This window comes from Sapajus apella, unplaced genomic scaffold (assembly GCF_009761245.1).
Source record: "Sapajus apella isolate SASKATOON/1434 unplaced genomic scaffold, GSC_monkey_1.0 scaffold169, whole genome shotgun sequence".
Classification (NCBI taxonomy): Eukaryota; Metazoa; Chordata; class Mammalia; order Primates; family Cebidae; genus Sapajus; species Sapajus apella.
Genome location: NW_022437109.1, coordinates 204596 through 228153, shown reverse-complemented (window position 1 = coordinate 228153; position 23558 = coordinate 204596). Strand labels below are relative to the sequence as shown.

At 44.0% G+C, this 23558-nt stretch overlaps 1 protein-coding gene and 1 pseudogene across 2 annotated transcripts; one reads left to right on the top strand and one right to left on the bottom strand.

Annotated features, from left to right (window-relative positions):
- Window positions 1-226: 226 nt before the first annotated feature.
- TDRKH (tudor and KH domain containing) lies at window positions 227-19583 on the bottom strand. 2 transcript variants are annotated; one of them, XM_032267340.1, is made up of 14 exons: window positions 19452-19583; window positions 9669-9813; window positions 8262-8368; window positions 7079-7268; window positions 6225-6364; window positions 5807-6128; window positions 3205-3365; window positions 2867-3039; window positions 2583-2647; window positions 2154-2305; window positions 1831-1929; window positions 1492-1588; window positions 1195-1286; window positions 227-1011 (listed from the first exon to the last, which is right to left on the bottom strand). In XM_032267340.1, the coding sequence occupies exons 2-13, from the start codon at window positions 9790-9792 to the stop codon at window positions 1234-1236; spliced, it is 1683 nt and encodes a 560-aa protein (XP_032123231.1). In that variant the 5' UTR covers window positions 9793-9813; window positions 19452-19583; the 3' UTR covers window positions 227-1011; window positions 1195-1233. The 2 variants fall into 2 exon arrangements, with proteins under 2 accessions (XP_032123231.1, XP_032123232.1); XM_032267341.1 differs by lacking the exons at window positions 6225-6364; window positions 7079-7268.
- Window positions 10520-11512, top strand: LOC116542505 (annotated as a pseudogene).
- Window positions 19584-23558: the final 3975 nt, after the last annotated feature.

The following is a 23558-nucleotide window of genomic DNA, read 5'->3' as shown; positions in this document are numbered from 1 at the left end:
GCCTCAAGTGATCCGCCTGCCTCAGCCTCCCAAAGTGCTGGGATTACAGGTGTGAGCTACCGTTTCTGGCCAGCAAATGGTTGTTTCTGAAGTGACTTTAGGGAAATAATATAAATGTCTATATGGGAGGGAGGGACACTTGTTTCATAGATGGGCCCCTTTCTGTGAGGCAGTTTTCATCAGATTTAGGCTCACAGCTTGCTTCCACCTTGTGATTCAATCAGAATTTGGTTTTAGAAAATTTTCTTGAGAACTTTATTCAGCAAAAAAAAAAAAAAAAAAAAAAAAAAAAAAAATCCTCCAAATGATTTAAACAGAACTGTGTATTCTTTCTCTCTCTCCATGGGTGTATATGTATGTATACATATAGATATTACACTAGCAATTTAGAAAATTTCCTGAGCCTCTGTCTCCTTTCTACTTATATCTTAACTAAAGGTTACAGACAAATAGCTGGAGCAGTTTCAAAAACCTGTCTCAATAACATATTAGCAATTGAGGCTGGGAGGCAGTATTCTCTTCCCACTTCCTGAGGCTTTTAAATATAATTATGCTAATTTTTGCCTTTGCCTCCTAATTCAACTACAGTCTTTGAGTTCACCACTCAAAAACTTTCCTTAACCAGAGTCACCTGAAAAGGTGAGTCAGAAGTCTGCAGAATCATCACTTCCAATGACCAAAGCCTGACTGTTTCCCAGCCTTGAAAAGGACCCAGCCTAGCAGTGATGCGCATTATGACTGGGTAGAGGGGACGAAGCCTGATGCTGAACAGTCTGGAAGTAACACAGCAGTATTCAAACCCTGAAGGGTTGGAGACAGAGCAGGGAGGTGGAATGGGGGAATGTGTCTACACTTGTCTCCCTCTGTGCCACACCTTTTTTGGTAGTCCAATGGGAGGAGAACATGAATTTGGTCCACAGCAAGCCAGGCTGTATGTGTAATAAAGGAAGGACTGCATGGATCCTTTATCATACACTCCTCTCCTCCAGGCACAAATTCTATTGCCAAATCCTGCCAAAGACAGAAATACAAAAAAAGCTTGAAAGTGCTCAATCTGAGAGCAAGTTAAGCTGCAGGAAAGCAGCAGCAGAGAAGTATATTAAGACAGGGTAGAGAAGAGGGAATCAGAGCAAGTGCCCCAGTGTCACCCTCATTACTTTCCTGTTGCTACAGATAGAGAATAGCTACACTCACACAGCAAAGCATATGGTTGAGCAAGCTGAAGCGCAGACTTCAGAGTAAGTAGTCATCTTCAAGGTTATCATCACCAGACATGGAAGCAGCTTCTATTGAAGAGAGATAAGAAGGAGAAAGTTAGACACTGCCCTATTCTAGCAGGCACTGCCAGCGAGGCTCAAAAGAAAAATGGACCTCTTAGTGCTCAATGACCTGACTAGGAACTAAGCCTTCAATTAACCTCCCTCGTTTGGAAAGACTCAATGAGAAAAGTTAACTTCCAAAGACGCTCTAGGGAGGAAATGCTGCTTGTACCTGATAAGCTGAGGCAGGAAAGGGTATGCGTTATCTCTCCAGGGCTCTTTTTGGTCTCAGTGAGCAAGGTGCTGAGAGAGGCATCTGTTTCTGTGGCCTGAGTGGAGGAAAAGAGGAAAAAAGGAGGAACATGTTGGCTTTTAGGACAAAAGAGGCCACCCTTTCATTCCTCTCATAGGACCTGGTTAAGGCAGTTGCATTTGGCTACCAAGATGGACAAAATGCTCCTTGGGTCAAGTACTGTAGGAGCTCAGAGTCCTTAAGAAAGGACTAGAAGCCCTTAGTGTCTATGTGCTACATTTGCCTGGAAGAAGCACCCTGTAAACTACAATGGCTCACCATGTCCTTCATGTCTAAGGCAGCTCTGTTTTCTTCCATGTCTTCAGGAAGCTCAATTGCATATCCTTTGCGTACTAATTCTAGCCCAATATCAACTTTCTGAGAAGAAAAATGAAAAGGGAATGATGTTCTCTCAGTAAGCAAGGGCAAATTTGAGAAAACAAGGCAGGACTGACACTTTAAAGACATTCCTTTGGTGAGATGGTAAGAAGGATCTTACAAAGTAAGAGTAGTATCAGATAAGGGTTTCTGGGAAAGAAAAAATAAATTAGGCTATAAATACACTGAAGATATAATAGGCAGTTTGTGAATGCCAGTCTTACCTTCCCATTGCTAGTATCATATAAGTAGATCTTTGGCCAAGTTGAGATCCCAGTTTGGACATAGCTAGAGATCTTGGCTACTAGAGGCTTCCAGTCAGCACAATGAGTGAGTCTATCAAACTCATCCAAAGCTTCCTCTTCCCATTGGTCACCTGGCAAAAGATTGTAGGGTTTATTGCTGGTAGGGGTGGGGATTATACCCTGGAAGGAAGTTGGAACTACCTTTTTCTACTCAGGAAGGCACCTGTGTCTTCTCTGGTGGGGTTGGGTCTGCCAGTCAAGTTTCTGGCTGCTGCTAGTGCTGGTGAGGAAAAGGCACCCAAGCCCCCAGAATTCAAAAAGCCTGGGAACGTGAGAATTCCTTCCAATGAACTGTACGAAAATTATTCTATTTGGAGGTAAGCTCAATAGATGGCATGATCAATTTACCTGAGGGGGCGATCCGTGCCAGACTACATTCTATTGCTTGAAATGGAAGGCTTAGGAAGTCACTCCTGAAGTAAAAGAAACTAAAATTAGAATCCTGGGGCCAGAAACTTCTTATTTTGCTGCTTTCAGACAGAACCAACTAACATGAGATGATAACCATCTGCTCTCTATAAACAGGTTCCCTTCCAAATCCCCCTGACAAATGCCAACAGCTCACCACCCTATGGCCAGAACTGAGTCAATAGTTGGGAAGCAGCTAACTTCACCCTGGCCTCAGCACTGACCTGAGAGCCCTGAGGTCCTTCAGTGGGCAATCTCCATTATCTCCAAAATCAACAAAGTAGAGGTCCAAGTTTCCATTCTCCAAGGTGCCAAGGACCCGGGCTCGATACCAGGAACCATTTGTAGGTAAAGGTGCTGCTACAATGTCTCCTACATACACAGTCAAGTCTTCGGGCTGTACATGGGGATGAGGAATCAGGAGAGCATAGAGTTACAAAGCGGTAGTGCTCATAAATAGAATAGTAGAAGAAAGAAAGAACAAGTAGTTGCTCCACAGGGAAAGGATGAGATTGTAATGAGAAAGATATGCCTTCCTTTTCATTGAACCCCAGCAACTCACCACACTATTCTCATAGTGCTGGGTCATCTCATTGACAAGCTTGTCCAACTGCAGGCTGCGGGAGCCAACGATCTGGATCCAGAAGTGGTTGGGGTGTTCAGAAGCAGAGACGTAGACTTCTAGGTACTCATCAGCATGGAAACTGAAGTCAGGACTGGGGACTGAACACAGAGATAAGGATGGTGGCCATATCAGACCACCGCTCTGGTTGGAATAAAGAGACTACATCGGGGAGTGAGAGGTACAAATACAGCCATTTTTGTATTTTTTACAAAACAGCTGTTACCATTTTAAATGGCTGGAAGGACAACTGGATGAATCAAACAAGAATATCCTAAAGAAAGGTACTGCTGGGCATGGTGGCTCATTCCTGTAATCCCAGCACTTTGGGAGGCTGAGACGAGCCTGGCCAACACAGTGAAACCCTGTCTCTACTAAAAATACAAAAATTAGCTGGGCCTGATGGCAGACACCTGTAATCCCAGCTACTTGAGAGGCTAAGGCAGGAGAATCACTTCAACCCAGGAGGTGGAGGTTGCAGTGAGCCAAGATCACGCCACTGCACTCCAGCCTGGGAGACAGAGCGAGACTCTCTCCAGAAAAAAAAAAAAAAAAAAAAAAGAAAGATACTAAGCTATCCTTTGTACCTTTCCATGAAACTGAGTAATAACAGTTTACATTCTTTGTCATGTGCAACGTATTCAAATCACCAATTATAAAGAAATAACAGTTTACATTCTTTGTCATGTTCTATGTATTCAAGTCACCAATTATAAAGAAGGTAAATCTTCCATATGCTAGCTGCAGAAAAAAGGTACATGGACAGCAACCCTCACATGGACAGCGACGGATATGGGCCTGTTCCAGATCCTATTCTACCACTGACTCCTTGTGTGACCCTGGACAAGTCTGTGAGCTTCCTGGGGACCAGGTCCGCCCAGGCCAGCGCCTATGTATAGAAGAGAAAGCTCACAGCCTTTTCTTTTTGAATAGTTATAATTTTCAAAAAGAGTAATGAAACAGGCAATAAAAAATCTGGCTGAGAATTTTACTTGTGGAAAAAGTAAGTCTAGGCTGCATGTGGTGGCTCATGCCTGTAATCCCAGTACTTTCGGAGGCCAAGGTGGGCGGATCATTTGAGGCCAGGCGTTTGAGACCAGCCTGTCCAACATGGTGAAATCCTATCTCTACTAAAAAATAAAAAAATTAGTCAGGTGTGGTTGTGTGCACTTGTGGTCTCATCTACTAGGGAGGCTGAGGAATGAGAATTGCTTAAACCTGGGAGGCAGAGGTTGCAGTGAGCAGAGATCGTGCCACTGCACTCCAGCCTGGGTGACAGAGCAAGACTCTGTCTCCAAAAAAAAAAAAAAAAAAAGAGTACGTATATCTAGAGAAATAGTATCATGTAAATCCAATTGTTTGATATATTACTCATTTGTTTCCTGTGTCAGCATATTTTGTTCATTTTCATCATCAACTGTTTTATATTTAGAAAAATATTATGTGTAGTATTAATCCAAATAAAATATTACCAGAAAGGAATATCTGTGATGATAAACATAAGCGTATTCATGAAAACAGAAAAATTTTTTATTGCTTCCTATTTTGGGCAATCTAAGCCACTATTTCTTTTTTTTAAAAAAAAAACTTTTTTTGAGACAGGGTCTCACTGTCACCCAGGCTGTAGCGCTGTGGTGCGATCCCAGCTTGCTGTAGCCTCGATTTCCTGGGCTCATATGATTCTCCCACTTTAGCCTCTCAAGTAGTTGGGACCACAGGTCGCACTACCATGCCCTAAGCCAGTCTTTTTTTTTTTTTTTTTTAAAGAAAACCTGTGTTTATTCAAGTTGTTACAAAAACAAAACATTTGAAGTACTTTGAGGATATTATCCCAGGCTCACTTGTTCTGCTACAGAAACTAACCTAAAAGGTTGGAAATTAAAGGATATAACCTAAGAGGTTATAACAGAGCAGGCTGGTAAAACATGGCAGAAGGAGCTCTCTCTTTCCCACCAGTCTATTTATACCTCCAAGCTCCTGTGCGTTTTCACCACATAGGTCTGCTAGTTTACAGAAAATGCCTACAATGAAGGCAGGAATTATAGGTCTACTCAGAGGGTACCCAGACACAGAAAGTTTTAGGGTAAATAATAAACTACAAATACCCTCTTGGTTAATTCATCTTTGTTAATAAAATTCATCTTTGTTAATATCTCTCTTCTGCTGGTGACAACTTGTCTCAGTATAGTCTGTCTCAAGAAAGAAGTGGTTCCGGCTGGGTTTTGGAAAAGGAAGAAGACTTCCATCAACTTTGGTCCAGAGTGGAAGAGGCACCAAGTTTTCTCCTGCAGTTAGGAGCAGAATCTTAAACCTGCATAAATCATTTTCAGTGATCAACATCTGTAACCTCAAACTGTCCAGCAACTGTTAGTGTAGCCTCTACCACTATCCTACCTTCATATCTTACTGAATCTGCTATCCTGACTCCAGCCATATTATACTGGCTGCTCACAGACTGAGAAAGCATTCCTTGTAATCTCTCCAATGTCTTAGCCAGTATTTCTATCTTCTGTGATTAATGGGCTCCCTCTTTGTTACATACTTTCAAACATGGACATCTCTGGGATGGCCTGGGCTCCAGACTTCTGAAAGCTGTCATCACTATGTTTCTCCCAGGAACCTTCCTTTGGCACTCCCACAGCCACGTCGCCTCCTCCTTTGGGTGAAGGAGTCACCAGGGGTGCAGCCGGCTCCATGCTAGAACTGCTATTTTTCCATAAAGCTGGCTCTCCAGCTCCACCTGGCTCTCTCACTTCTTCTCTTTTCACACTGATTGGCTGTTTGCGTGGGACTCTAGTTTCTGCAGAATGAGCAATTCTCTTCCGAAGTTCTTCATCTTCTGAAACTTTCTCCAGTATCAAATGCTGTAGAAAAGAAGAGAAAGGATGATATTCTGACCCAGGATAGAGTAAAAGGATCTTCTCATGCTTAGGTATAGTTCAAGTCTATCAGCTACTTGCCTTGGCTGCTGCCACTTCCTTCTGTGTTCCTGAGATTTTTATAAGTCTTGATAGCAGTAATGTCCCTTCTGATTCTTTGTCACAGGTAATTTTGGCTCCAGAGGCCTTACAGATAGAACGAATCGTCTCGCCGCCTCTCCCTACATTGAACAATACATAAAAACCTACCCTTCCCTCCTGGCCAACCTTAGCAACTGGAAATATCACTGTTTTGTATATACTAAGAGAAGAGAATGAGTTCTCATTTCTAAAGTGAACAAAATATAAGATGTTGTATGGGAAGCAGGAGCTACTGAAATCATTACTGTGAAAAGGAGAATACCATATTATTTGCTTTATCCATTTTATTTAAACTCTATACTCTGGCTAGTTTAACTTCACGTCATTTTCATTTTGACCGCTCAGCATGGCCATACCAAGTCACAAGAAGATATGCTACATGGTGTGTCAGAACACTGGATCAAGGGCAGGACGTTTCTCTGCCTCTAACAGCAGCACTAAGGGATGCTCTAGGGGAAAGCATAAAAGGTACTCTCTAGAGCACTATCTTCAAAGACCTGAGATAACATGAGCATCCCAAGCTTACCTTTAAAAACCAATTAACAGGTAAATTTAATACATCTACTAGAACCCTTAAGGAATCAATTTATAAGGTTCAAATCATACAACTTCTTGAGGAAACAGGGTTTTGCCACTAGTTCTGCCAAACAGTAAACCTCTGGTCTTAATGTCCCTGTCTTTTTTTCCCTTACACGGTGAAGGGGAACTAAGCCAGAAGAAACCCTTGGGAAGGTGTGGAAGAGAGGCAAAGGTAAAGAATAAAGGAAACAGTAGAGGAAGCCATCCAGTGGTACCTATGATTCTGCCCACAGATCTCTGGGGAACTGAGAGCTGCTCAGACACTGGGGTATTCTCTGTCAGGATCTGATGGATTGCTGCTTTGGCCTTGCACACCTGAACAGGAAAACCACTGATAAGCAGCACTCGCTCATCGCCTATATCCTCTGTGTCCACATCAATCCGAGCACCTGTCTGTTTCCGCAGCTGCAGAGAAAAGGACATTTGGCAGTACATTCTAGAAGAGCTCCCATTTGAGCCCAGTCAGCTACAGATACTCTAAACCAAATCCTGGAAGTAGTGTTAGCCAAAGGAATTGGCTAAACCAGTCCTCAGTTACTTTATGTAAGGAGAGTAGTAACAAATGTAACCCCAAATAGCAGTGAATTCGAACCCATTTATCTTTGTGTATAGAATCCTTTCTGCCTGCTAATTTATTTGGACTGGAGAATCAAATATTTTGTTTTCTTGACATTTCAGCTGAACAATGGAAGATGGTAAGAACCAGGTAGCCATTCAGTATTTACTGTCAATTAATGAGTTCATTAATTCCATAGAAAAGGGTAATTCAAGCTATACCATGGTGATAATCACCCAGTCAAAAACCCTTAGTTCAAGCTAAGTCATCCTTTCTCTAGGGAGTACTCTTCTCTAAAAGGGAAGTAGCTAACAAGTTTAGTTAGCTAAAAAGTTCCTCTATTTGTTCTTTTAAAAATATACATAGTGGCTGGATGCGGTGGCTCACGCCTGTAATCCCAGCACTCTGGAGGCTGAGCCGGGCAGATCACCTTAGGTCAGGAGTTTGAGACCAGACTGGCCAACATGATGAAACACCATCTCTACTCAAAATACAAAAAATTTGCTGGGCATGGTGGCAAGCGCCTGTAATCCCAGTTGCTTGGGAGGCTGAGGCAGGGGAATCGCTTGAACCCAGGAGACGGAGGTTGCAGTGAGCTGAGATTGCGCCATTGCATTACAGCCTGGGCAACAAGAGTGAAACTCCATCTCAAAAAAAAAAAAAAAAAAACACACACACACACACACACACACACACACACACACACACAGAGCGTGAGAGAGAGAGATCGAGCGAGTGAGCAAGCATGGGAGTATTTTGTGATATGGAGTCAGAGGAAAAAAACATGAAATCAATGAACAGAATCAATCCTTAGAGAAGTGGACTCCTGCTCACACACTTACCTGTTTAATATTGGCTCCTTGCCGGCCAATTATGAGTTTCACAGCATCCTGGGGAACCCGCATCTCTATCTCAATGTCGTCTTCCCCAACAAATGTCAGCCGCTCTTCTGCACAGATCATCATTCATCAGATCAGACTTAGATAACACCCAAAGCTATTATAACTACCAGTCCTCCCCAGAATCTGGCTGTCGAAGAGACACCGATCCAAGAGATAAACTGAGGATTCTCAACCACAATAACAAGGAAAAGTGGCATCTGAGCAGGTATTAGGTCAGAGATGGGCATTTTTTCTGGGACACAGTTTCAGATGCCAAAATGGAAAAAGCAGACTCTGCAATAAAGGGGTGGTGGGGTTTGGGCAAACTACTTCTCCCAAGACATGACTACTGGAGAAGAATGAAGGGCAAAAGTTGCCTGAGGTGTCCATTAGGCTCAGAACTTCTCCTGACTGATATGTACATAAGTCATTTCTCTAGGTCCTATCCTCTAGATCCAGTCTTTGAGGAAAGTGCCTTCTAACAACTACGTAGAGAAAAGGAATATATACGAGAAAAGAGTATAGAAGTTAAAAAAGAACCCGTTGCTGTGTGGTTGTTTCTGAAGAAAACAGATCAATGGAGTTATAAAATGAATTCATTTCATAGACTAGCTTACTTTGCTATGTAAGAACATAGAAAGACTACGCCAGACATAGTGGTTCACACCTGTAATCTCAGTACTTTAGGAGGCAAAGGCAGGCAGATCACTTGAGGTCAGCCACCCTGGTGGTGAAGCCCCATCTCTAGTAAAAATATAAAAATTAACCAGGAGTGGTCGCACATTCCTGTAATCCCAGCTACTTGGGAGGCTGAGGCAGGAGAATGGCTTGAACATGGGAGGCGGAGGTTGCAGTGAGCGAGATCACTCCACTGCACTCCAGTGTGGGTGACAGAGCCAGACTTTGTCTCAAAGGAAAAAAGACGAATAATTTTGGTCAAAGATCCTCTCAGAAAGCCAATTGCAATACCTCAGGCAGGCATGGAGGCACATGCCTATAATCCCAGCACTTTGGGAGGCTGAGGCAGGCAGGTTGCTTGAGCTCAGGAGTTCAAGACCAGCCTGGGCAACACAGCAAAACCCCCTCTCTAGAAAAAATACAAATATTAGCCAGGCATGGTGGCACATGCCTGTGGTTCCAGCTACTTGGAGGCTGAGGTAAGAGGACTGCTTGAGCCCAGGAGGTTGATGCTACAGTGAGCCATGATCGTGCCACTGTATTCCGGGATGGGTGACAGAGTGAGACCCTGTCTCAAAAAACCCCAAAACAAAACCCACACAACATCTGGCAAGGAAAGAGTTTTTTCAATTTAACAAGGCAGGAGCATGTCTGAACATTTTCACATGCAGAGTCATAGGGCTCACTTACCTCTGCTTTCCCTATACCTGCGGTATAGGATGTAGGCAATTGTTGCACTGGCTGGGATCCCAAGGCCCAGGGCTATTTTCTGAATGGTGGACAGGCTTGTCCAAGAAGTCCGTTCAGTGGACATTTTCTGCTGCACTCTTACATTCTGAAACAAGCAAAGCAGGGAAAAGAAGGAGCTTTCATCCAATACTTGTATGAATAGCAGAGAGGCATGGGAGCACACCATTATTGAAAATAATACTGCCTACCTTCCAATTTCAAAAGCTTTTTCAAAATTTATTTCATTTAAAAAAGGGCTCAGTGTATTTTTTTAAAGTTAGCTAAGGTACACACACACATAGGATTAAATAGAAGCATACTTTGCTTTCCCCACCCAAGGAGAACTGATCAGTTTTAAAAGACAAAAAAATTGGCCAGGCGCAGTGGCTTACGCCTATAATCCCAGAACTTTGGGAAGCCGAGACAGATGGATCACGAGGTCAGGAGTTTGAAACGAGCCTGACCAACATGATGAAACCCCATCTCTACTAAAAATATAAAAATTAGCTGGGCATGGTGGCACGTGCCTGTAATCCCAGCTACTGAGAAGGCTGAGGCAGGAGAGAATCGCTTGAATCAGGGAGTCGGAGGTTGCAGTGAGCTGAGATCACGCCAGTACACTCCAGCCTGGTGACAATGCAAGACTCTGTCTTCAAAAAAAAAAAAAAAAAAAGACACAAAAAAAAAATAAAATGAAACAAGTATTTAAAAAACATACATTTAGATTTCATATTAAATTATTTAGAATTACCTTTTCTAAGTCCTTTTTTTTCTTTTTTTTTTTTTTTTTTTGAGTTGGAGTCTCACTCTGTCACCTGCCCTCGCCCAAGGTGTTGGACACCGTGGTGGAGCCCTACAATGCCACCCTCTCCGTCCACCAGCTCATAGAAAATGCAGATGAGACGTTCTGCATTGATAATGAAGCGCTCTATAACATCTGTTCCAGGACCTTAAAACTGACCACATCCACCTACGGTGACCTGAATCACCTGGTGTCTGCTACTATGAGTGGGGTCACCATGTGTCTGCACTTCCCGGGCCAGGTGAATGCTGACCTGCAGAAGCTGGCCGTGAACATGGTTCCATTTCCCTGGCTGCACTTCTTCATGCCCAGCTTTGCCGCACTGACCAGCTGGGGCAGCCAGCAGTACTAGGCCCTGACCGTGGCTGAGCTCACTCAGCAACTCTTTGATGCTAAAAATATGATGGCCGCCTGTGACCCCCGTCATGGCCGCTATCTAACCGTGGCTGCCATTTTTAGAGGTCGCATGTCCATGCGAGGGAGGTGGATGAGCAAATGTTCAACATTCAGAATAGGAACAGCAGCTACTTTGCTGAGTGGCTCCCTCACAACGTGAAAACAGCCGTCTGTGACATCCCACCCTGGGGGCTAAAAATGTTGGCCACCTTCATTGGTAACAACACAGCGATCCAAGAGCTCTTCAAACACGTCTCCGAACAGTTTACAGCTATGCTCAGGCGCAAGGCCTTCCTGCACTGGTACACGGGCGAGGGCATGGATGAGATGGAGTTCACCGAGGCCGAGAGCAACCTTAATGACCTGGTGTCAGAATACCAGCAATACCAAGATGCCACAGCTGAGAAGGAGGAGTTTGAGGAGTGTGCTGAGGAGGAGGAGGTAGCCTAGAAGCTTCCTTTTCTAGGTAAAGGGGGAAGCAGTGTGGATTCTTTACTGTGTTCTGATAGCCATTGTCACTACACACTTCTTTGAGTCTTTACATCTCCTGCTGCATTTTAAAGCATTTTCATAGTAAGCAGTTTGACTTAATAAAACATTTCTATAGCAAAAAAAAAAAAAAAAAAATGCTCACTGCAACCTCCACCTCCCGGGTTCAAGTGATTCTCCTGCCTCAGCCTCCCTAGTAGCTGGGATTACAGGCGCACATCACCAAGCCTGGCTAATTTTTGTGTTTTTAGTAGAGAGAACGTTCACCATGTTGGCCAGGCTGCTCTCAATCTTCCAACCTCAGGCGATCTGACTGCCTATGTTTCCCAAAGTGCAGAGATTATAGGCGTGAGCCACCAAGCCCTCATCGCCCTACTTATCTTTTCTTTCATTTTTTTATTTTCCTAGAGTGCTCAGCAGGAAACCAGCCTACTTATCTAAGTCCTTAAGTACTTTTATGCCTCTAGGCCTTTCCAGAAGCTGTTGCCTCTGCAAGGAATGCCATTCCAGGCTTAGCAAAGGCCTTACTAATTATCTTTGTTGGAAGTACCGTCTTCATTTACTGTCTCTACTTTCTGTTTCCATTTACTCCTTAACCAACAGTGAAATGGGGTTCTACCCTGCTCCATCACCAAAACTGTAACTTCCTAGATAATCAATCCAGAGGGCATGCATGGAAACTTATCTTACCTAATAACTCTTCGGTAGCAGGAAGGTGGCCACTACCTCCACAAAACTTTCTCCTTGGTTTCTGTGCCCTCCTTCTCTTGGTTTCCTCTCATATTTCCCTGCAGGGTCCTTACAAGTTTGGGCTTCTCTTCCTGTGCCATCAACTGTTAATGTCACTCTGCTTTCTTTAGACAATTTTATCCACATATGTGGGTTCAATTTCTACCTATATATTAATGACACCAACAATGCTGCATCTGGCCAGATTCAGAAGCTTTAATCTTATTTAGACTACTGCAATGGCTTTCTTTTTGTTTTTTTTTTTTTTTGGGGACGGCGTTTCGCTCTTGTTACCCAGGCTGGAGTGCAATGGCGCGATCTCGGCTCACCGCAACTTCCGCCTCCTGGGTTCAGGCAATTCTCCTGCCTCAGCCTCCTGAGTAGCTGGGATTACGGGCACGCGTCACCATGCCCAGCTAATTTTTTGTATTTTTTTTTTTAGTAGAGACGGGGTTTCACCGTGTTGACCAGGTGGTCTTGATCTGGTGACCTTGTGATCCACCCGCCTCGGCCTCCCAAAGTGCTGGGATTACAGGCTTGAGCCACCGCGCCCGGCCTGCAATGGCTTTCTTACAGGCTTTCTTGCTATGAGTTTCTCTGACACTGTATCTTCATTTTGCTGCCAAGCATATTTTAACATGCTCCTCATTATATTTCCTTATTCCACAGTTTCTCAGCCTCCCTTTCCATCAAACCTCTCATGTCACCTCCTCCAACCTCTCAACTGAGGTTCTTGCTTTCTATTTCATTGAGAAAGTACAGCATTCAAAGAAAATATCCACAAGCTTCTACACATTTGCCACCTACCTCCACCTATGCCTAAATGCTTGCTGTTCTCTCCTGTGACCACAGATGAATTGTCTCTGCTCCTAGCACTGAAGTATTTCATAAAAGCACTGCTCCACAAGTTATCCTTGCTTCTCCTGCATTATTAATATTTTCTTTCCTCTCTACTGGATATTCCCATCAGCAGACAAACATTCTCCGTTCTTAAAGAAAACTCTTCCTGGATTTCACTTCAACTACTTCCCTTTTCTTCCTTTTAAAGGAAAACTCAAGTGTCAATATGTCTGTCCTCAAGTTATCTTAAGTCCATTCTAACTGCTCTCATCAGGGTCACCAATTATTTTATATTGCTCAATCCAAACATTGATACCAGATGTCCCCATGGTTTTGGCACAGCTGGTGATTCCCTCTTCTCTGAAACACCTGCTCCATAGCACACCCTCCCACTTTTCCTCTTTCCTTTCTGGCTGCTTCAGCAGTCTCCCAGTTGCTGGTTTCTTCTCATTTTTCCAACCCCTAAACACTGCAGTGACTCAGGGATCTGTCGTTTGCCGTCTTCTCTGTTCTACCTCATTTCTTTGGTCTCATTCACAGCCTGGCTTTAAATTCTATCTATATACTGATAAATTCCAAATTATTAGATCTATTTAGGACCTTTCTCAACTGCCTACATGGATCTCCATTTGATGTCTAATAAACAACTCAAGCTTAATGCTGAACTCCTGATTCACCCCCTCCCCATAATCTTTGGCATCTCAGCAAATGGCAATTCCCTTTGTTGTTTGACACAGGGTCTCTCTCTGTTGCCAGGCTGGAGTGCAGTGGCACATGACTTACTGCAGCTGCAACCTCTAGGCTCAAGCAATCCTCCCACCTCTCAGCCTCCCCAGTAGCTGAGACTATAGGTGCATGCCACCATGCCTGGCTAATTTCTGTATTTTTTGTAGAGACAGGGTTTTGCCATGTTGTCCAGGCTGTTCTCACACTCCTATGCTCAAGTGATCCACCAACCTCAGCCTCCCAAAGTGCTGGGATTACAAGTGTGAGCCACTGCGCCCACCTCCACTGCATTCTTTACTTCCTTAGTCATCTTCTCACTCAAACTGCACACTTAGCCTGTCAACAAGTCTTATTTGCTCTACCTTCAAATTATCCAGAATCTGACCACTTTTTCTCTTTGCAGTTCTATGACCCTGCGCTAAAACACCTAGATTATTGCATTGCTTTATTATGTCCCTGCATTTGCCACTGTCCATTCAGTTTATTGTCAACACAAGAGCTGGAGTAAGCATTATGTGCTAGATGCTACTGTGGCACTAAAGACACAAAAATGAAAAGTAAATATGTTGAGTAGATACTACTATGCCAGGCACATTAAATAATTTTATTTAATAGTCATATAGCCCTATAAGGTAGGAAATAACACCATGGAAGAGTACACATGCTTGAAGAGGTTATCTCATCTCTAACCCAGAGTCTGAGTTATTACTTGCTTGTGAAAAACCTTTTAAGTGATTTTAGAAATCCTTCCCCATCCTCCCTTTTACCTAAACTCTCAGGGTAACAGTACATGTATCTTCATTATTTACTTTGATCAACATATTCAGTTCAAAATTAATATTGGTAGAAAGCACTGTTGGTGGTTAAAAAAAATACACTAAAGACTAAAAACCTAAGATAGGTGATAAAAAACGGAAAACTAAATATCAGTATTTCCAGATATTACAATCAGGTGGAACAAAACAAGCTGGTTTTAAATGAGATTTGCTTAAAAATGAATGTAACTTATGCCATAATTTGCCTTTAGGTACAAAAATTCAACCCAAATAATTACAGTAAACAAAAATGTCTTTCACCTTGGGGTGGGGAAAAACTGGCCATATCCTGGTAAGGCTAAAAACATACTCTTTAACACAAAACCTACTCTGGAACAAAACTTAGGCTTTCAGGAAAAGCACAGTCAATCAGGAAGCATGGAGAGAGAAAAGAGAACATCTAACACTGAAATCTCACTGAGGAGCAGACAGTCTGGTAAGGGAGACTGGAGGTGGATTTCTTACTATAGTCGTCCTCCCTTATCCTCAAGGGATTGTTATAAGAATTCCAGTGGATGCCTTGGAGTACTGAACCCAATCTATAGGTTTTTTTTTTTTCAATCTGATAACCAAGATGGCTACTAAGTGACTAAGGTGGGTAGCACATATAGCACAGACATGCTGGACAAAGGCAGGATTCTCGTCTGGGCCAGGATGGAGATTTCACTATGCTAGCCAGGATGGAGCAGAATTTAAAACTTAAGAATTTTTTATTGCCAGGCGCGGTGGCTCACGCCTATAATCCCAGCATTTTGGGAGGCCGAGGCGGGTGGATCACGAGGTCAAGAGATCGAGACCATCCTGCTCAACAAGGTGAAACCCCGTCTCTACTAAAAATACAAAAATTAGCTGGGCATGATGGTGCGTGCCTGTAGTCCCAGCTACTCGGGAGGCTGAGGCAGGAGAATTGCTTGAACCCAGGAGGCGGAGGTTGCGGTGAGCCAAGATCGTGCCATTGCACTCCAGTCTGGGCAACAACAGCGAAACTCCGTCTCAAAAAAAAAAAAAAAAACAGTTTTATTTATGGAACTTTCCATTTCTTTTTGGACCAGGATTGACTATGGGTAAGTGAAAACAAAATCATGGAGAAGGGGACACTACTACACGGTCATACAGATGACCATAATTTGCATCTGGCCTCACAGTTTTACTGATCAATAGAACTGAATAAAGTTCTTCAGAGAATTACAAGTTTGCCAAATCTATTTTTTCTCTTTCCTGGTTTAAGCAAACTTAATCCACCTTCTTGGCCAGACTCACGGCCTGAGCAAAAAATAAAACCTCCTTTTATTACCCGGGGTGGGGAATGGGTACCTCTTTTCGAGTGTTGTCTATTTTGGGTCATTAGCTACTCAGTAAATTCAGTATATCATTTTTGGAGACTATCAATCTGAGGGAATACTGTTCTCTCCCAACCTTTTTAGAATGTAGAACAGAAAGGGCCGAGTTTAATGTAGGCTGTTTGTTTTCCTGTATAAGGTTCTTTGCCCAACTCATTGGATAAACATTAGCTTCTCTTTTTTTAAATAGGTTGCAAAGGAAACCTTTCACCACTCTGAAAGTTTGGATGGTATTATGTAACCATGTTTGTATATACCAAAGAAAAGGAAACAAGTTGTTTCATAAAGGAGATTTTTGGCTTATAATTCTTGAATACATAACTCTCAAACTGCTATTTTCCTACATTAAGGGATGATTTATTCTTGGTATCTAGAAAGGATTTGACTTTTGTCCCCTGGTTACTTTAGATATTTTCTTATATGATCAGTAAAGTACAAAGCTTGTCTCCATTATTAATGTGTCTTGGTTAAATAGTACTAGCTCTTTCTTACATGCTGAGCATGTTGGGAACAGGAGGAGGAATAAGAATTTCTACTTGAAAACACATTATAGTAGGAAGGATAAACACCAAAACAGGCCGGGCACAGTGGCTCATGCCAATTAATCCCAGCACTTTGAGAAGCTGAGGAGGGAGGACTGCCTGAGACCAAGTGTTCGAGATGAGCCTGGGCAACAGAGTAAAACTCTGTTTCTACCAAAAAAAAAAAAAAAAATTTAGCTGGGCTTGGTGGTGCGCGCATGTAGTCCCAGCTACTCAGGAGGCTGAGGTGGGAGGATGGCTTGAGCACAGGAGGTGGCCGCGGTAAACTGATCGCACCACTGCACTCCACCCTCGGCGACTGAGCGAGACTTTGCTCAAGGGGTAAAAAATCAAAAAGTATAGGGGAAGATGTATGTAGGTTATATACAAATACTATGCCATCTTATACAAGGGACACGAGCATTTATGGATTTGGGTTCTTCGGGGTTCCTGGAATCAATCCCCTGCAGATGACGAAGGGAGGGACGACTGTATAAATTCTTGGTCAATGCAAGAGTTGAAAGAGGCTAGAACTTTAAGGTTTATTTCTTAGATGGTGCATAGTTGAAAATCATCTCATTAAAATACTACTCATTTTCCTTCTGCAAACCAGTACTACATGAATAAACTGCAGTAAATGGACATTTGTTCAAACCAATAAATATCGAGTTCTGATGTGTGCTTGGCCCTGGGGACACGACAGACAAGGCAGACTTGGCAGCTGCCTTCACAGAGTTTCCTGTCTGTCAAGGAAGATCTTGACAGGCGGGAGTCTGTAGGTCTTAAAGGCTTTGGGGAAACTGAAATCTAGCCCTGTGAACAAGAATAAACTTGATCTGTATTTTCATGCTGTCTGCTTTTAAAAACACCTTTCTGGCCATAATTAATGCTTATGGAGCATAGAAATCACAAGATTTTATAACTAGAAAGGACTACAGAACTTATTTGATTCCATTAACAATGTTCCAATTTGGGAAACTGTGGCTCAGGGATAGAAATGGATTTATCTAAGGTCACACAGCTAATTAGTCATTTCTACGCAACACAATGTGCAAGGGAAATAAGTCTGTTTTGCTGGCCAGTCATGATCACACCTCTTTACAGAGGCCCAAAGGACAAGTTGCATTTTTGTTTTGCAGTTTTTCTTTTCTTTTTTTTTTTTTTTTTTTTTGAGACAGAGTTTCCCTCTTGTTGCCCAGGCTGGAGCGCAGTGGTGCAATCTTGGCTCACTGCAACCTGCCTCCCGGGTTCAGGTGATTCTCCTGCTTCAGCCTCCTGTATAGCTGGGATTACAGACACCTGCCACCACGCCCAACTAATGTTTTGTATTTTTAGTAGAGAAAGGGTTTCACCAAGTTGGCCAGGCTGGTCTTGAATCCTGACCTCAGGTGATCCTCTTGCGGCCTCCCAAAGTGCTGGGATTACAGGCGTAAGCCACCGTGCCCGGCCTTGTTTTCCAGTTCTGACACTATCAGGATCAAGTGCAGAGGGGCCTCTGCAGCCAAGGCCCCTCAATCTCGAACCCCTACATTGGGGGTTGAGTTACATTGCTATGGGCTTTCCAGCATCCCCAATATCCCTTCATAACACATGCCATGCTTATCATTCTTAACATCTGTGGCTGTGGTGAAGAGAATGGATTGAAGGCAGCAATGGTGGCTGCAGGAGACCAGTCAGGGACTAGTCCAGGTGTCAATGATGGAGACGGACAGAAGTTGATGAACTGGAGAGTTTGTTGTTGTTTATTTAGAGACAGAGCCTTGGTCTGTCACTGATGTCGGAATGCAGTGAATGATCACAGCTCACTGCAGCCTTGAACTCCCCCAATCGTCCCGCGTAGCTGAGATGGGCACAGCTTTTTTTGGCCGACCTCTATTTGAAGCAAAAGCTAAATTTCACTAACTCCTCTTCAGATATTACAAATGAATTTGTGCTACCAGCTGATGTCTCAAAAAATAAGAATCTACTTGATCAGTCAATACAGTTTTGTTCACAATTTTCATATCCTTTTAGTTACAAGCTTCTCTTAAAGAAAGAGAAATGGAAAATAATATAATGGAAATGGGGTAGCTGCATAGTACTGACTACTAGCTTGTGTTTCATTACTTAAAATTGAATGGAAAGGAAGAAGAAACTAGAACTTAAGACCACAGTTCCTAGGGGAAGCTAAGAAAAGAAGGACATGCAGATCATTGCTGAGTGAGAAATGTGGTTAGATAATGGTTTTCTGTAAAAGCGAACTTTGAAATTTCCCGACATTCGTATTGAACAATTGCCAACAACTATTTGACATGCATCACTAAGGCTTACTTTATCATTTTAAATGACAGGAGTCAAATAGGATGAGATCAGGAGTCAAATCACCTTGTGAGCTCCATGAAAGCATAGATAACTCATCTAATAACCAGAACCTACAAAACACCTACAACACCGTGACATGCCTGAATCGAATCAGCTCAATTTTCTCATCCCTGGTACGTTTCTTTTAAATTGAGGAGAGGGGAGAAAAAAAAAAAAAAAAAAAAAAAGCATCAACCCCTTTCTCTTAAAACAAGGAAAGGGTCTAAAAGTCTTTGAAATGGGGGTCTCCAGCCAATCCCTACGATGATACCTGCATTAAGAAACAAGGAGGGATACCGGGGGAAAAAAAAACCCGAAGTATTATTCTGACGACTGTAAATAGCCGTCCTATTAGCGATAACTAAAGAAAAAGCTGGGGAAAGTTAAAGCAAAGTGATAAATGGACGGCAGCTCTCAGTCTCGAAAAGGCCCAGTGGAAGAGTCTTAACTGACTCGGGGCAAACGCAAACGCTCCCGCACCGGGGCCGTTGTGGCCTAGGCGTGGGACCGGAGCATGTTCCTCAGGTACAGTTAGGAGCTCCCAGTGGGTAAAGCTGCCCCCGAGCGGCGTCTCGCAGCCCAGGGTTGTGACTCCCGCCCCTGCGCCCACACCCTCCCCTCTCTCCGGGGGCATGCCAGACCCCTCCCTTCCCTCGACCCCGCATTTCCGTCTCCCAGTGGCCCGGGCTGCCCATGACACAGTCTTTCCCACTCCCCAAACCTTCGCTCTCCATCCCCGCCTTTACCGCTCCTCCAGTCAGCCGTCGAGCGCGCCGCCTCGCACCTCGCACCTCACGCCAGCTGCCGCCACCCCAGCCGCCGCCGCCGCCGCCTCCCACTCACGGCTACTGGGAGCCCGGCCGGCGGCGCTTCAGCCGCCACTTCCCCGCCCCCGCAGCCCGCCAGCACCAATCAACACCCTGCTCACAGTCCGACCAATCGCCTTCTCTCGCCACAACCAATCCTTCCGCGGGCTCTCCCTGAGCGACGTGGCTGCTGCTAGCCGCTGCCCAATTACCCGGATGGAATCCAAAGCCGGCCCGCCCTGTCAGCCAATAAGCTCCAGGAAAAGCAGATGTTGTTAATTGAGACCCCACCTGCTGAGAATTAAACAGCCAATTACAAGCTTCCCGGCGTCCTCGCGGACCACCTCTAGGCCAATTATCGAGGAGTTTTCTTTTTTTTTTTTTTTTGAGACGGAGTTTCACTCATGTTACCCAGGCTGGAGTGCAATGGCGCGATCTCGGCTCACCGCAACCTCCGCCTCCTGGGTTCAGGCAATTCTCCTGCCTCAGCCTCCTGAGTAGCTGGGATTATAGGCACGCACCACCATGCCCAGCTAATGTTTTGTATTTTTAGTAGAGACGGGGTTTCACCATGTTGACCAGGATGGTCTCGATCTCTTGACCTCGTGATCCACCCGCCTCGGCCTCCCAAAGTGCTGGGATTACAGGCTTGAGCCACCGCGCCCGGCCATATCGAGGAGTTTTCTACCTGCTAACCCACCGGGGAAAAATCGGCGCTCCAGCTGCTGGGACCGAGGCGTGAGAGCGTTGAATCATGCGTATCACCGTTCTCACAAAATTGGTGTCTTTGTACAAAGACAGTGCCACAACACAACTCAGTGACCATCGGTAGAGCAGCCTCATCATGGGCGATGCTCCGTCAGTTGTTTCTCTTGAGATCTTTTGCGTAGCTCGGTCCTGCCCCGCATGTGGCGACCGGGACTCAGGAGACACGGAAAACGTTTTTTTGTTTTGGAAAACATGAAATAGGCTTTGTAGATGGAGAGGAGGTCAAGGGACAGGCACTGCGCCGCAGAGAGCGAGGACCCACTCTTCTATTCCTCTGCGGAGGAGGCACGGACACACCGTGTGGCCCGAAACAGCGGCAGGAGAGACCCGAGCTCCGACCGCCGTGGTGAGGGGGTTGCGGACCGTGGGGGCGCCAGGGGCCTGTCCTTCCCTGGGGATTCGGGAAAACGGATCGAGGCGACAGCGTAAAAGCCCAATCCGGGGGCGTTTCTGTGGGGGCGAGGAAGGGAGCTGGTCTCTACAGGCGGCAGTTTGCTCGGGAAGATTGAATTCCAGACGCTGTCCTGGTCCCTGGACCGTTAAGATCGGTTGGGTCCTGCTACCGCCTCCGCGCGGCGGGGAGCCTCGCGAGCCCAGCCCTGCGCCCTACTCTGTCCACCCTGTCCCTGCCCCGCACTAGGGGCTCACCCTGGGGACAGGCGTCGGGCGCTCCTGGTCTTTGGGGGATCTTCTGCACTAGCTTCCATCACAATACCTGTCACCAGATGAGCAATAAACGTTTGCTGAAAGAACGCAAGGTTGTATCTTTTGTCAATTAGGGAGATGCCTTTGGGCCTCAGTTTTTGTTTTCTATTAATATAAAAATGTGTGTGCGTTTTAAGTAATAGGTTTACATTCTACAAAATTCAGAAGAGACAAGGTTATTAGAGTGAATTCACGCCTTTCCTCTTTCCTTCAAGGCAACCAGGGTTACCAGTTTTTTGTGAAAAATTTCACAAGATATTCTATAGTTAACGTGTGTATATATGTAATATTTAAAGTATATATTTCAACCCAGTTATGACATACCTACTATTTTGCAACTTTCTTTGATACAGTCCGGAAATCTTTCCATAGCAGTACGTAAGTATCTGCCTCATAGTGATGGTTTCATAGTATGCCTGAGGGATGTATATGAAGATATAGTTAACCAGTCCTTTAACACTTTATTGATATGCAAGCATACTGTATTTCCCTCTTGCATATCTGTATGATAAATACTTAGGGATGCAAGTGTCACGTTTAAAAAGTGTGTGCATTTTTTTCATTTGGATAGATAAAATTTTGCAAATTCCCTTCCTCCCACAAAGATTTTTATAATTTTCATGCCACCAGCAATTTTTGAAAATGATTTTGGTTAGTATTACCAAATTGCCTTCCCCAGGAGTTTTACCAATTTTGTCTCCCATCAGCAATGTATGAAAATAACGTGTTTGATAGCACACTAGTGCTGTTAAATTTCTTGATTTCTGACAATCTGATAGTGTAAATGGTATCTCATTGCAAGATAAAATTTCATGGCTCTTATAGAGAATCTTTTAATATATTTAAATGGCAATTGTATTTTTTGGGTAAATTCTCTGTTTATATATGCTGTTCATATTTTTATTGGTTATAGTCTCATTTCTTTCTTTTTTTTCTTTTCTTTTTTTTTTTTTTTATTTTTTTTTTTTTTTTTGAGGCAGAGTCTTGCTCTGTTACCCAGGCTGGAGTGTGGTGGCGCAATCTTGGCTCACTTCAACCTCTGCCTCCCGGGTTCAAGTGATTCTCCTGCTTCAGCCTCCCGAGTAGCTGGGACTATGGGTGCCCGCCACCATGCCTGGCTAATTTTTGTATTTTTAGTAGAGACGGGGTTTTACCGTGTTAGCCAGGATGGCCTCGATCTCCTGACCTCGTGATCTGCCCACCTCAGCCTCTCAAAGTGCTGGGATTACAGACATGAGCCACTGTGTCCAGCCTATAGGGTCATTTTTTAATACTTGCTGTTTGTATGTAAGTTAAAAGTATTTTCCCGGCCAGATGCAGTGGCTCATGCCTGTAATCCCAGCACTTTGGGAGGCTGAGGCAGGCTGATCACCTGAGGTCAGGAGTTTGAGACCAGCCTGGCCAACGTGGTGAAACCTCATCTCTACTAAAAATACAAAAAATAGCCCACTGTCGTGGCAAGCGCCTGTAATCCCAGCTATTTGGCAGTCTGAGGCAGGAGAATTGGTTGAACCTGGGAGGTGGAGGTTGCAGTGAGCCAAGATTGTGCCACTGCACTCCAGCCTGGGTAACAGAGCAAGACCATCTCAAAAAAAAAAAAAGAAATTCAGTTTTCCCAGTTTGTTCTATGTATATTGTTTACGGTGATTATTATTATTATTTTGAGACAGTCTCTGTTACCAGGCTGGAGTGCAGTGGCACTATCTGGGCTCATTGCAACCTCCACCTTCAGGGTTCAAGCGATTCTCATGACTCAGCCTCCCAAGTAGCTGGGGTTACAGGCACAGGCCACCATGCTTGGCTAATTTTTGTATTTTTAATAGAGACTGGGTTTCACCTTGTTGGCCAGGCTGGTTTCAAACTCCTGGCCTCAGGTAATTGCCCACCTCAGCCTCCCAAAGTGCTAGGATTTCAGGCCTGAGCCACTGCCCTTAACCAATTTATGGTTATTCTTTGAAAATTTTAAAAATTTTTGTGTAATTGAATTTATCAGTATTTTCTTTGATGATTTCTGGGTTTCTTTCTTTTTTTGAGACAGAGTCTCATTCTGTCACCTAGGCTGCAGTGCAGTGGCATGATCTCAGCTCACTGTAACCTCTGCCTCCCAGTTTCAAGAGATTCTTGTACCTCAGCCTGAGTAGCTGGGATTACAGGCGTGCACCACCACACCTGGGTAATTTTGTATTTTTAGTAGACTCAGAGTTTTGCCATGCTGGTCAGACTGGTCTCAAACTCTTGGCCTCAAGTGATCCACCCACCTTGGCCTCCCAAAGTGCTGGGATTATAGGCATGAGCCACTGCACCTGGCCAACTTCTGTGTTTCATATAACTTTTAGAAAAGTCTCCAAATACTTAAGATTATTCTCAAAGCTCCTATGTTTTTAAAAATTACTTCGATAGTGTCTTTTTGGATATGTAAATATTTGATTCACCTGGAATTTATTTTGGTGTAAAGGTGTGAGACAGAGATCCAACTTTGTTTTGTATTATTCAAATCCTTCTTTTTTTTTTTTTTTTTTTTTTTTGAAGGGGGTTTTTCTCTTTTTTTCCCCAGGCTGGAGTGCAATGGCGCGA

Excerpts from the sequence above, each read along its gene's own strand:
- TDRKH (XM_032267340.1), bottom strand. The coding sequence starts at position 9,792 with ATGTCCACTGAACGGACTTCTTGGACAAGCCTGTCCACCATTCAGAAA. Across the intron at positions 7,269-8,261 it reads AAGGAGCCAATATTAAACAG|CTGCGGAAACAGACAGGTGC; the intron begins GTAAGTGTGTGA and ends TTTTCTCTGCAG. Across the intron at positions 1,287-1,491 it reads TTCCTGCCTCAGCTTATCAG|AAGCTGCTTCCATGTCTGGT; the intron begins GTACAAGCAGCA and ends TCTCTTCAATAG.